The sequence below is a fragment of the Gopherus evgoodei genome, chromosome 3, assembly GCF_007399415.2.
Source record: "Gopherus evgoodei ecotype Sinaloan lineage chromosome 3, rGopEvg1_v1.p, whole genome shotgun sequence".
In the NCBI taxonomy this organism is placed as follows: Eukaryota; Metazoa; Chordata; order Testudines; family Testudinidae; genus Gopherus; species Gopherus evgoodei.
The window spans coordinates 103,874,377-103,888,472 of NC_044324.1; the positions used below are offsets into that span (position 1 = coordinate 103,874,377).

A 14,096-nucleotide genomic window follows, 5' to 3' on the forward strand; every position below is an offset into this window, starting at 1 on the left:
AATTTTCTTCAGCTGGGTTGCCAGAAAAAAAGCTCAAAGCACTGTTCTAGCACCTGCTTCGTAAGCAGGGAATCTGAGTCTTTATCAGACTTCCAAGGCTCAAGGGCCAAGTATATTCGGGGCCACAGTTTTGAACTGTGTATGTATTCTAATGGTTCCAAATTGTGCCTGAAAATGACACACTTGGAGAGGAGGAAACAGAAGGGAATAAGAGGACTGGAGATCCAGTTTTTGTGGCTGGTGGCCGTATATATTAAAAAGTGTGCTGTTCAGGAAAAAACTTTATGCATGCCCTGGCAGATGCTGTACAATTGTGAATTCTATGTTAGTGTTCATAGGTTTAATTTCCAAATTGAAAGTTTCAAAGTTAAGCAAGGGGTGGGAGAGGAGTGGAAATTTTTTGCCACGTTCATAATTCAAATGCATGAAATGACTGCAGTTTCAGTCCACGGGTCCTTAGTTTTCTTACCTATTATTCCTGTCTATCATTCCTCTCACTTAACTGGTCACCTATGTGGCAGTTCACTTTTCTGAATCTGGTGTTTCTGAAACTGCAGAACTAACATACAGCACGGTTCTGAGCTTGTCATAAACAGATAGCTAAGGGTTAATGTCTCTTTCACCTGGAAAGGGTTAACAAACAACACCTGACCAGAGGACCAATCAGGAAACAAGACTTTTTCAAATCTGGGCGGAGGGAAGTTTGGGTGTGGGTCCTTTGTTCTTGGGCTGTTCTCTCTCTGGGCTCTGAGAGGGACCACAAGAATCTCCAAGCTCTCTAATCTTCTTCTGTTTCCAATTTGTAAGTACAACGGTAGAAAGACAATATAGGCTTTTACATTGTCTTTCTGTATTTGCAAATGTGTAGTCTGCTGGAAATAGTTTAAATTGTATTTTTTTTTGGATAAGGCTGTTTATCAATTTTCTATAAGCTAAAAGACCCTGTAACTGTTTACCATCTAAATTGCAGAGATAAACCTTTTACTTTTTTCTTTCTTTTTTTATTAAAAGCTTTGCTTTAAGACCTGTTTGATTTTTTTTTTCTCCTAGTTAAGGCTCAAAGGACTTGAGTCTCTGTACTCACCAGGGAATTGGTGGGAGATTTGCTTTTTAAAAAAAAAAAATAAAATAAAAGGTTTATCTCTGCAATTTAGATGGTAAACAGTTACAGGGTCTTTCAGCTTATAGAAAATGGATAAACAGCCTTATCCAGAAAAAATACAATTTAAACTATTTCCAGCAGTCTACACATCTGCAAATACAGAAAGACAATGTAAAAGCCTATATTGTCTTTCTACCGTTGTACTTACAAATTGGAAACAGAAGATTAGAGAGCCTGGAGATTCTTGTGGTCCCTCTCAGAGCCCAGAGAGAGAACAGCCCAAGAACAAAGGACCCACACCCAAACTTCCCTCCTTTTTCATGTATTTGAAAAAGTCTTGTTTCCTGATTGATCCTCTGGTCAGGTGTTGTTTGTTAACCCTTTCCAGGTGAAAGAGACATTAACCCTTTGCTATCTGTTTGACAGAGCTAGACATGGTACAGACATAACACCCACACTACAGCAACCAGTGCCCTGCAGTCTCAAAACGTAGCAGGTCTACTCCACAATTAAGCTTTTCCTTAGCAAACGTTTTGCACAAAATGGCAAATTTTTAAAAGGGGGCCCAATCCTGCTCAGATCCTATAATATAAGCCATTAGTAAAATATTTACATCCATATATTTAGTGTCCTATACTTAGTATATACCAACGTTTGGAATTTTAAAACTGTTTTGTCTTGTTCAGCTTTTTACAAGCTCTGTGCAGATGAATCCCACGGATCATATCAGTAATACAAAAGTAAGTTCCAAAGCCCACAGTAGTGAGAGATACAAATACAGTTGGAGGTTGATGAACAACTTGTCCTTTAGCTGTGCCTATTACTGAAGTGACAAAGCAGTTTCATATTTTGTTGTGAATAAAACCTCTAATTTGGATGCAAAAACTGCAGTTGAGCTTATCCCTATTCTGCTTTGTAGCTGGAAGGGGAAAAACAGCACAAAATTGGGGTGGGGGGGGGGGTCTTTTATACCATGCTTATCACTACGGTATCTAGGGGAAGCATCAAACATTTTTACAGATGAGGAAAGTAAAACTAGCGCCTATAGCCGAACCAAGAAGAGAAGCTAATAGACCTCAAATTGGAGGAGCAACTGTAGAACAGTAATCCTCCCTAAATGTTAATCTGTCTCAGTTCCTACTTGGAACCACCACTGTTCCATTTCATGTTATTTTCTAGCATCCATTAAGCCACATGAATAGTTGCCATACGGTTGTAACATCATCTTTTTACAGGCTAGTGCAGGTTATTTTAATAGTCAGACTTTGTCAAGATTTGTCAGTTACCACCTTTTTTGTTACTTATGTAGACTGGGTTTTTTAAAGCCTATTTCAAATTAAGTTTTGACTTCAATTTCTTCTTTCATTTGGAGACAAAAGGAATAGAAACTACAAAGAGTAATGGACCTCAGCCTGCTTCACAAGACGCACAAAGTTCTAAGCCCAAATCAGGTTTGTACAGCAAATGGCATGGCTTTCTTTGCAGGAAGAGCTTCATAGTTGATCAGCTGAAAAGATGAAAGAGAGAAAAATTGTGAAGTACTCCTTAAAACAAGATCCTGCTTAGTCAGCTCTTTTCTGCTTGATTGCTTCATGCTGATAACATGCCAAGACCCAAAATAGTTAACTGTGAAGAATTTGCATTGCACCAGGTGCAGACACAAAACTGATGAAATGTTGGTGTTTCTGACAAAGCTGAACAAATTGTTTAGTTTGCTTCTGCAATACATCAATGTTATGCCCAGTTTTTTTTAAATAACTGTTTTTGTTCAAAAATTTTATAATGTGGTTTGCTTTCTAAAAGTATACTAAAATTTTTGGAATTAGGATTGTGCATGTAAACTAATAGTGAGTTTCTGAAGTATTATTTTTCTTCCCTTGTAGATAAACAGCTCATTCAATATACTGCCTTTCCACTCCTTGCATTCCTTGATGGAAGTCCAGGAGCAACTGCTGAGGGTGGAAACTCAACATCTGAAACCATGTCCTCCCTAGACAAACCCTTAGAAGTGGATGAGCTTCTGGAAAGCAGCCTGGACCCTGAACCAACTCAAAGCAAGTTAGTGCGGCTGGAGCCACTGACTGAGGCAGAAGCAAGTGAAGCCACACTGTTTTATTTATGTGAACTTGCTCCTGCACCCATGGACACAGATATGCCATTCTTGGATAACTAACATAGCACGAACTTTGTATATATTCATCAAAACGAACTATTTATTTAGGATATCGTTTGGTATCGTTCTGGGTTTTTTGATAAATACTTCGGTTAGTATAACCAACTATTGTGGAATCTCTCTCCTATCCTTCTCCCCACAAACAGCTATTTGAATATGTGTAAGTAGTTGTGTACTTATACAAGACATCATACTCATATTATGACTTGGTATATGCAACTAAGTTACCAGAATTTTTAATTGCTGTCAAATATTTGGTATTTACAGAGAATACAAAATATCCCAGGTAATCAAAATTCATGTCCACTTTGTTTTACACTCAAACTTTTTGGTTCTATGTATGATTGAGTACAATAACTCTGTATTGTGTGGAACTCTAAATGTTTTCTGTATTTTAATTTTTCTATTTTTACAACCTTTTTGTTTAAACTTTTTTTTGGGGGGGCGGCGTGGGGGTGCAGCATCAAGACCTGAGTTGAGCTGTATTTTTTTTTTTTTTTTTTCCTGGTTGAATTGGGAACAAAGTGCCTGTTACCTGCTTGACTGTTTTGGTTCTGCCTTAGTTCTTCAGTGAGTGTGATCAGACATGACAGAAGAGAAATGGAAGTTTTTATTTATTAAGACAGGAGCCACTTGCATGCATGAGTTCTAACCTGAACCATCCACTTTGATAAAATAAATGTTATCTAGGTGTGACTTTTGTTAGGGGTCATCTTTTACATTGTCTACACTTTGAGTCAATGCTTAGAACATGTTTTCAGATGAACTACTTTAATTCATGCTAGTGTATGCCACAAAAGACAGTCTGAGTTTTCAGTTTCAGAACAATTTTTTTTAAAACCAGTAATTACGTGGGATAAATTTCAAGAGGTCAGGTCAGACTCTACATGAGCTATGTATTAAGTGAAAGATGTACACTTCACTACATTAACATGCTGAGATACCAAAACAACCTATTTTTTTTACTACCATTAAGCATGAAATATGCTGTTTTTATATACAGATAATGCTGTGTTCACTGTTAAGTAGGGATCTTGTAGCATGTCAGTTAAACACTTGTTTTCAAGCTAGTTGAATCAGGCAGAAAAAAAATCACTCACCAGTTTGTCTATTTTTTAGACTCATAGACTTTAGGGTCAGAAGGGACCAGTGTGATCATTTACCTGACCTCCTGCACAAAGCAGGCCACAGAACCCTACCCATCCACTTCTATAACCAAACCCCTAACCTATGTCTGAGTTACTGAAGTCTTCAAATTGTGGTTTGAAGACCTCACGCTGCAGAGAATCCACCAGCAGGTGACCCATGCCCCACACTGCAGAGGAAGGCGAAAAAAATCCAGGGCCTCTGCCAATCTGCCCCGGAGGAAAATTCCTTCCTGACCCCAAATATGGCAATCAGCTAAACCCTGAGCAGGTGGGCAAGACTCACCAGCCAGCACTCACTGCAGAGAATTCTTTCCTAACTCAGACCTGGTCTACACTACATGTTTATACCGATTTTAGCAGTGTTAAACCAATTTAACGCCACACCCATCCACACTATGATGCCCTTTAAATCGATATAAAGGGCTCTTTAAATCGGTTTCTGTACTTCTCTTCAATGAGAGGAGTAGCGCTAAAATTGGTGGTGGTATATCGGATTAGGGTTAGTGTGGCTGCAAATCAATGGTATTGGCCTCTGGGCCATATCCCACAGTGCACCACTGACTGCTCTGGACAGCTATCTGAACTCAGATGCACTGGCCAGGTAGACAGGAAAAGCCCCACGAACTTTTGAATTGCATTTCCTGTTTGGCCAGCGTGGAGCTCTGATCAGCACAGGTGACCGCGCAGAGCTCATCAGCACAGGTGGTAATGCAGTCTCCTGAGAATAGAAAAAGAGCTCCAGCATGGACCACATGGGAGGTACTGGATCTGATCACTGTATGGGGAGAGGATTCAGTGCTAACAGAACTCCGTTCCAAAAGACTAAATGAAAACACTTTTTTGAAAAAATTTCCAAGACCATGAAGGAGACAGGCCACACCAGGGACTCAGTGCAGTGCAGAGTGAAAGTGAAGGAGCTCAGACAAGCCTACCAGAAAACCAAAGAGGCAAATGGAAGGTCTGGGGCAGGGCTGAAAACATGCCGCTTCTACGCTGAGCTGCGTGCAATTTTAGGGGGCTGCGCCACCACTACCCCCCCCGCCCCCCCGTCCTTGGATTCCGTGGTGGGGGTCGTAATCTCAGCCATGCCTGAGGATTATGTGGACGGGGAAGGTGAGGAGGAGGAGGAGGAGGAAGAGGACGACAAGCTTGAAGAGGGCACACAGCACTTTGTTAGCCCCAACAGCCAGGAGCTTTTTCTGACCCAGATGGAATTACCATCCCAGCCCTCCCAAGCCACTAGCCCAGACAGTGAAGCCATGAAAGCGACCTCTGGTGAGTGTACCTTTGTAAATATAAAACATGGTTTAAAAGCAAGCTTTTTTAAATGATTGATTTTCCCTGAGGATTTGGGATGCATTCGCGGGCAGTAAAGTTACTGGAAAAGTTTGTTAACATGTCTGGGGTTGGAGCGGAAATCCTCCAGGGACATCTCCATGAAGCGCTCTTGGAGGTACTCCAAAAGCCTTTGCAGAAGGTTTCTGGGCAAGGCAGCCTTGTTCCGTCCACCATGGTAGGACACTTTACCACGCCATGCATGTAGCAAGTAATCGGGTATCATTGCATGACAAAGCATAGCTGCGTATGGTCCTGGTGATTGCAGGCATTCAAGAAACATGGGTTCTTTATCTTGCTCTGTTATCCTCAGCAAAGTGATATTGTTCATGGTTGAACAACCTGGTTGAAATTCAGGAATTTAATTAAGGGGACAGAGATGGCCTTTTTCCTACAGGGGTTTTTGCCTGTTGCTTACAAGAAATCCTTCCTTGCATCTAGCCAAGCAGGGGGAGGGGAGGAAGGATAGCGCTGAGCTTTCTTGCGTTTGGCTAGCAGGAATCTTCCCAGCTACCAGCCACGTGGTGCGGGGGGAAAGGGGGTGATTAGCAGTGATCTTCCATGATACCAGCCATGTGGTGGGGGGAGGGGGTAAAGTGATCATCCTAGAGAATTGGAGGGGGCGTGTGTGTGGGGGCTTCTGTGAATGGAAGTGAAGGCTGCTGGAGCCAAAAGACAATGGCTTACGATGGCTGCATGCAAGCTGAACTCTGATGCCCAGATCTGCGTCGGTGAGATCTGTAACGGCAGAGCCCAGGCACTCAAAGTTAAGATGCAAAATGCGACCTTGTACTGATCACATGTGCTATGTAAGGTGAATAGTGTTGTTCACTGTGAAAGAGTATAACCATTGTTCTGTAAAATGTATCTCTTTAAATACTTCTCTCCCTTTTTTCCCCTCTCTCATGCAGCTGCACGTTGTTCATGCCTCCCTACTCCATCCCGAAGGCTAGCTCTGATAAGGCGGAGGAAGAAAAGGACACGAGACGAAATGTTCTCTGAAATCATGGAAGTAACACGCAATGAAAGAGCTCATCTGACTCAGTGGAAGGACGTGGTATCAAATTACAGGAAAGATGCCAGTGAACGTGAGGACAGGAGGGACCAACGTGAGGAGAGACGTTCGAGATGAGATGGCAGCAGGAAGATCAGCGGCAGAATGAAACGCTGGGGCTGCTGCGTGATCAAACTGACATCCTCCGATGTCGGGTGGAGCGTCAGGAAGAGCAGTGAGGTCTGAGTGCCGCTGCAGCCCCTGTGTCACCACCGTCAGTACTCACCATGTTCCATATCTTCCTCACCCAGATGTGGAAGAAAGCATGGGGGAAGGCTTTGTGCACCCACCCACTCCACCCCCGTGGACAGCCCAACCAAAAGGCTGTAATTACATGGAAATGATTTTAGTGGCCTTTTCCTATCTTCCTCCCAAACCGCACCCTTGCCAGTTCTCATCGAAGGGGGAGGGTGGGTTGCTTACAGGGAATGAGTCAAACAAGGGGAAACAAACACAGCAGTCACACCATATCCTGGCCCGTGATGAAACTTGTTTTCAAAGCTTCTCTGATGCGCACAGCTTCCTTGTGTGCTCTTCTAAGTGCCTTGGTGTCTGGCTGCGTGTAATCAGCGGCCAGGTGATTTGCCTCAGCCTCCCACCTTGCCATAAAGGTCTCCCCCTTACTCTCACAGAGATTGTGGAGCACACAGCAAGCAGCAATAACAAAGGGGACATTGGTTTGGCTGAGGTCTGAGTGAGTCAGTAATGTGCACCAGCGTGCCTTTAAACAGCCAAATGCACATTCTACCACTATTCTATACTGGCTCAGCCTGTAGTTGAACAGCTCCTGTCTCCTGTCCACTGTCCAGGCTGCCTGTATATGGCTTCATGAGCCATGGCATCAAAGGGTATGGTGGGTCCCCCAGGATAACTACAGGCATTTCAACATCCCCAGCTGTTATTTTCTGGTCTGGGAAGTAAATTCCTTGCCGCAGCATTTTAAACAGAGCAGTGCTTCTGAGGACGTGAGCGTCATGAACCCTTCCTGGCTATCCCATGTGGATGTTGGTGAAACGTCCCTTGTGATCCACCATTGCTTGCAGCACCATTGAAAAGTACCCGTTGTGGTTTACATACTGGGTGGCCTAGTGCGCAGGTGCCAAGATAGGGATATGGGTTCCTTCTATTGCCCCCCCCCCCCCACAGTTAGGGAATCCTACTGCAGCAAAGCCATCCACTACGGCCTGCATGTTTCCTAGAGTCACAACCTTTTGTAGCAGTAGGGTAGTGATTGCTTTGGCTACTTGCATTAGAGCAGCTCCCACAGTAGATTTTCCCACTCCAAATTGATTCCTGACTGACCAGTAGCTGTCTGGCGTTGCAAGCTTCCAGAGGGCTATTGCCACTCCCTTTTCCATTTGAGGGCTGCTCTCATCTTGGTATTATGGTGTTTCAGGGCAGGGGAAAGCAAGTCACAAAGTTCCATAAAAGTGCTCTTACACATGTGAAAGTTTCGCAGCCACTGCGAATCATCCCACACCTGCAAAACTATGCGGTCCCACCAGTCTGTGCTTGTTTCTCTGGCCCAAAATCAGCATTCAATGGGTAGAACCTGCCCCATTACCAGCAGGAGCTCTAAAGCACAGGGGCCCACGTTTAAGGAGAATTCAGTTTCCATGTCCTCATCACTCTCGTCACTGCTGCCTTCTCCTCGCCTAGCTTTGCAGTTCATGGTTCACCATAGACTGCAAGAGAATGCATGAGGTGTCTACAATGTTCACGATCGCGGTGTTGATCTGAGCGGGGTCCATGCTTGCAGTGCTATGGCTTCTGCACAGTTCACCCAGGAAAAAAGGCACAGAACAGTTGTCTGCTGCTTTCACTTAGGGAGGGGTGAGGCTGTACCCAGAACCACCTGTGACAATGATTTTTGCCCATCAGACATTGGGCTCTCTAACCAGAATTCCAAGGGGCAGGGGAGACTGCGGGAACTATGGGATAGCTACCCCCAGTGCAACGCTCCAGAAATCGACGCTAGCCTCGGACCATGGACGCACACCGCCGAATTAATGTACCTAGTGTGGCCATGTGCCATCGACTTTATAATATCTGTTTTATAAAACCGGTTTATGTTAAATTGAATTGATCCCATAGTGTAGATGTACCCTCAGATCCCATCCCATCACAGACCACTGGGCATACTTATCTGATGATAAAGATCAATTGCCAAAATTAAGCTATCCCATCATACCATCCCTTCCATAAACTTATCAAGCTTAGTCTTAAAGCCAGATGTCTTTTGCCCCCACTACTCCCCTTGGAAGGCTGTTCCAGAATTTCACTTCTCTAATGGTTAGAAACCTTCGTCTAATTTCAAGTCTAAACTTCCTAGTGTCCAGTTTATACCCATTTGTTCTTGTGTCTACATTGGTACGAAGCTTAAATAATTCCCCTCCCTCCCTAATATTAATCCCTTTGATATATTTATAAAGAGCAAGCATATCCCCCCTCAGCCTTCTTTTGGCTAGACTAAACAAGCCAAGCTCTTTGAGTCTCCTTTCATAAGGCAGGTTTTCCATTCCTCGGATCATCCTAGTAGCCCATCTCTGAACCTGTTCCAGTTTGAATTCATCCTTGAACATGGGAGACCAGAACTGCACACAGTATTCCAGCTGAGGTCTCACCAGTGCCTTATATAACGGTACTAACACCTCCTTATCTTTGCTGGAACTACCTCACCTGATGCATCCCAAAACCGCATTAGCTTTTTTAACAGCCATATCACATTGGCAGCTCAGTCATCCTGTGATCACCCAATACTCCAAGATCCCTCTCCTCCTCTGTTGCTTCCAACTGATGTGTCCCCAATGTATATCTAAAATTCTTATTATTAATCCTTAAGTGTATGACCTTGCACTTTTCACTATTAAATTTCATCCTATTACTATTACTCCAGTTCACAAGGTCATCCAGATCTTCCTGTATGATATCCAGGTCCTTCTCTGTGTTAGCAATACCCCCCAACTTTGTGTCATCCGCAAACTTTATTAGCACATTCCCGCTTTTTGTGCCAAGGTCAGTAATAAAAAGGTTAAATAAGATTGATCCCAAAACTGATCCTTGAGGAACTCCACTAGTAACCTCCTTCCAGCCTGACTGTTCACCTTTCAGTACGATCTGTTGGAGTCTCCCCTTTAACCAGTTCCTTATCCACCTTTCAATTTTCAAATTGGAAAAGATGGGGATCAATATAACTAATAATTCCCCATGTGGAACTGTGTCAAATGCCTTACTGAAATTGAGGTAAATTAGATCTACTGCATTTCCTTTATCTAAATAATCTGTCACCTTCTCAAAGAAGGAGATCACAGTGGTTTGGCATGATCTACCTTTAGTAAAACCATGTTGTAACTTGTCCCAATTACCATTGACCTCAATGTCCTTAACTACTTTCTCCTTCAAAATTTTTTCCAAGACCTTACATACTACAGGTGTCAAACTAACAGGCCTATAGTTACTCGGATCACTTTTTTCCCCCCTTTCTTAAAGATAGGAACTATGTTAGCAATTCTCCAGTCGTACGGTACAACCCCTGAGTTTACTGATTCATTAAAATTTTTGCTAATGGGCTTGCAATTTCATTCACCAGTTCCTTTAATATTCTTGGATGAAGATTATCTGAGCCCTCTGATTTTGTCCCATGAAGCTGTTCGTTTGGCTTCTACCTCAGATGTGGTAATATCCACCTCCATATCCTCATTCCTATGTCATCCTTCCATTATCCCTAAGCTCCTCATTAGCCTTATTAAAGACTGAGGCAAAGTACTTATTTAGATATTGGGCCATGCCTAGGTTATCCTTAACCTCCATTCCATCCTCAGTGTTTAGCGGTCCCACTTCTTCTTTCTCTGTTTTCTTCTTATTTATATGGCTATAGAACCTTTTACTATTGGTTTTAATTCCCTTTGCAAGGTCTAACTCTACATGGCTTTTAGCCTCTCTCACTTTAGCTCTACCTGTTCTGACCTTACTAAGGTAGCTTTCCTTGCTAATCCCACCCTTCTTCCACTCCTTGTAGGCTTTCTGCTTTTTCTTAATCACCTCTCTGAGATGTGTGCTCATCCAGCTTGGTCTACAACTCCTGCCTATGGTTTTTTTCCCCCTTTCTTGGGATGCAGGCTTCTGATAGTTTCTGCAGCTGCGACGTAAAGTAATTCCAGGCCTCCTCCGCATTTAGATCCACAAGTTCTTCAGTCCAATCCACTTCCCTAACTAATTTCCTTAATTCTTTAAAGTTAGCCCTTGAAGTCAAAAACCCTAGTCCCAGATTTATTTTTGTTTATCCTTCCTATACTTCTAGAGAAGTATTGGCTCATCATCTCTACCACCAGTTAACAAATGTACTGTAGACCTAGGGTACATCTGCTCAAGGATAAAATAGCATGGCTGGAGTTGGCTCAGGTCAGTGGACTTGAACTTGTAAGGCTAAAAAATGTCTGTGTAGACATTTGGGCTTGGGCTGGATCCTAGGCTCTAAGACTTTCCACTGTGAGCCTGAGTCAACTGCAATTGGCCAGACATGGGGCAGGGTTCCCTGTGCAGATGTAACCATAGTGGCTGTGTATATTTTCATTAATGGAATTTGTAAAATATCTAGAAAGCTACTAATTATATACTCATTCAAAAGACACTATCCTATTCAAACAAGTACCTTTTAGCAAGCATGGCAGTAACTGCTTTTAATACCTTAAGACCTAATAGCAAATGGAAGTTGATATAGCACTTAATTTCCTCAGCTAGTCAAAAAATAAGTCAACTAAAATGGAAGCAGCTCAGTGAGGTGTGTATTTATACTATCAAAGGCCACTGGCTGTGAAGGTCTCTGGCTGGTATAAGTATGTAGTCATGTACCACAGGAGAACTCACCTAGTAAACAATTTTGATGTTGTGGCATGAAAAGATGTGCTATTTAAACATTCTTAATGGGGTAACTTAATAAACTAGCAAATCAGCTAATGTCACTAAATACTGCTTAGACCTGTGCTTCTCAAACTGGGGGTTGGGACCCCTCAGAGGGTCACAAGCTATCAACCTGCACCCCAAACCCATGTCAACCGATATTTGCCTGAGTAGAGAACAGAGAATTGAGTGTCTTGCTGTAGCAAGAGACCCACATTTGAGCTAACAATGGGTGTTTGTAATACTATGAGAATCTATATGAATCCAGTATGTACATGAAAGTTTTCAGCCTCCACTGAAATACAGCCACCTCTGGGTTTGAAGGAAGTAGCTCTTCAACAGCACACAACATTTCACTTTGCATCCAGCATTTATAATTGTGTTAAAGTGTTTTATAAGGCTGGTTGCACTCAGACTTGCTATGTGAAAGGGAGCACCAGTACAAAAGTTTGAGAACCACTGGCTTAGAGTATCTAATGAAAAGCAGACCTAGAAGAAACAATTGAATGGAAAGATAAATGGTCTAACCTCCCTCAATCTAAGATTTGGAGGAGGGGAATGTGTAATTAAAACAAAGGTGGTAGGACCACACCTGCAGTATTCATTGCAACCTAGAGCCTAAGCATAGCATGTTGAAGAGCTGCATGTGCTTAGTAGTTTTCAGTGATCAGTGTTCAAGCTGTTCACTGCTCCTGCATAAGGTCACCTAACTGGAGGGGTGTTTATGCCATCCCTTCTATTTAAAGAACAGAGTTCAGACCATAAGAAGGGGTTAAAACTAAAGTTTGGGCACCTGTCCTCTAGGGATGATGTACAAGGTATTTTATTCAGATGTGAAGGTACAGACAGCTGGCTGAAATGCATCTGAGGTGTTCTTTTCACTGTCCTTATTACTCAATGTGGAACTCAAAAGCTTGAGCTAACTAATTAAGCTAGGTAGAAGTATAGAACCTGGAAGCAGTAAAGGAAAGAATGAAGCCATTCTCAGTTAAAGTGAGTGCTTCCCCTGTGTTACTACTGCTAACTGTACATGGTCAGACCGGCTCCATACTCAGAACCGTCCATCACTGTAAATGGACAGAGACTTCAGGCAGTGGACCACTTCACGTACCTGGGCAGTACCCTTTCCCGAGCAGTGTCAATCGATGAAGTAAACTGCCGAATTGCTAAAAACAGCTCTGCATTTGGCCGATTGCACTCCAATGTCTGGGAACGTCGAGGGATCAGCCTACCAACGAAGCTGAAGGTCTATTGAGCAGCGGTGCTTCCAACTCTGCTGTACGCCTGGAAAACATGGACTGTCTATCGGAGTCATGCACGAAGGCTCAATCACTTCCACATTTCTTGTCTGCGAAAGTTTCTAAAAATCAGATGGCAGGACAAAGTGCCCAATACTGAAGTCCTTACCAGAGCCAGTCTGCTGTCAGTTCACACTGCTGATGGGAGCCCAGACCAGACGGGCCAGATATGTCGTGAGAATGTCAGACGACGCATTCTGTAGAAGAGTTGTTTAGGAGAACTCACCCAGGGAAAGCGCTCCCATGGAGGACAAAAGAAGCGGTTCAAGGACACACTGAAGACCTCTCAAGTCCCTCGAGATCAACACCGCCACATGGGAAATCCTCGCACTGAACCGTCCAGCATGGCGCAGAGTCATTCACACAGGCAGTAATATCTGAGGTGAGGCGCACTGCTGAGGCTGAAAAAGCGTGAGTTACCCAAGTCCAGGGCTGCCCGCACATCGACAGTGCCATCACGTCTGCCCGACGTGTGACAAGACGTTCCACGCCCGAATCGGACTGATCAGTCATCTTCGGATGCACAGAGCCCGGTCATGGAACAAATGAGTTTTTGAGGTCTTCATCGACAATGATGGACAAACATCCATCCACTGCTAACTGTACTAGAAGGAACTAAATGAGCACAATAAGTGTAGTCTAATAACACATTTGCTTCTGTCTTCGGTGACTTAGGATTGAGGGACAGGCTTTAACAATGCTCTATTTATACTTCCTTTAATCAGCAGCCCAGTTTGTTGCCACTATTAAACATTAATTGTAGCTTGAAGCACTTCACTATAAACCAAGTGTCAGATGGTATCATCTGCCTATAGCCTTATCTGGGATAGGAAGTTAACCACTCATGCAAATGTTGAGTGCAGGCAATTTACACTCTAGTAGTTTATCCCCATGGGCGCAAGTCACACTATACTGGGGGCAGAAAAGGGTAGAACCCCTTCCTGAATCCTGCTGTGGAAAAAGCTTTTCATCCATGCTATAGAATGCCAGCTGTTAAGAAACACACATTACATGAACTTTCTAAACACCAGTTTGTAGCACTTGTCTTACTCTTGTAGTTTAGTCTTCAGTATGAACTGCATCCCCT

At 43.2% G+C, this 14,096-nt stretch overlaps 1 protein-coding gene across 2 annotated transcripts in view; it reads left to right on the forward strand.

Moving 5' to 3' along the window:
* HSF2 (heat shock transcription factor 2) overlaps positions 1–3,976 on the forward strand; it is a 39,029-nt gene extending 35,053 nt beyond the window's left edge. Inside the window, exons 11-13 of one of the 2 annotated variants that reach the window (XM_030556211.1) lie at positions 1,789–1,842; positions 2,472–2,553; positions 2,986–3,976. In XM_030556211.1, the coding sequence (XP_030412071.1) occupies positions 1,789–1,842; positions 2,472–2,553; positions 2,986–3,275 (426 nt within the window). In that variant the 3' untranslated portion in view covers positions 3,276–3,976. The remainder of the gene's footprint in view (positions 1–1,788; positions 1,843–2,471; positions 2,554–2,985) is intronic. The other variant, XM_030556212.1, reaches the window with a different exon arrangement.
* Positions 3,977–14,096: the final 10,120 nt, after the last annotated feature.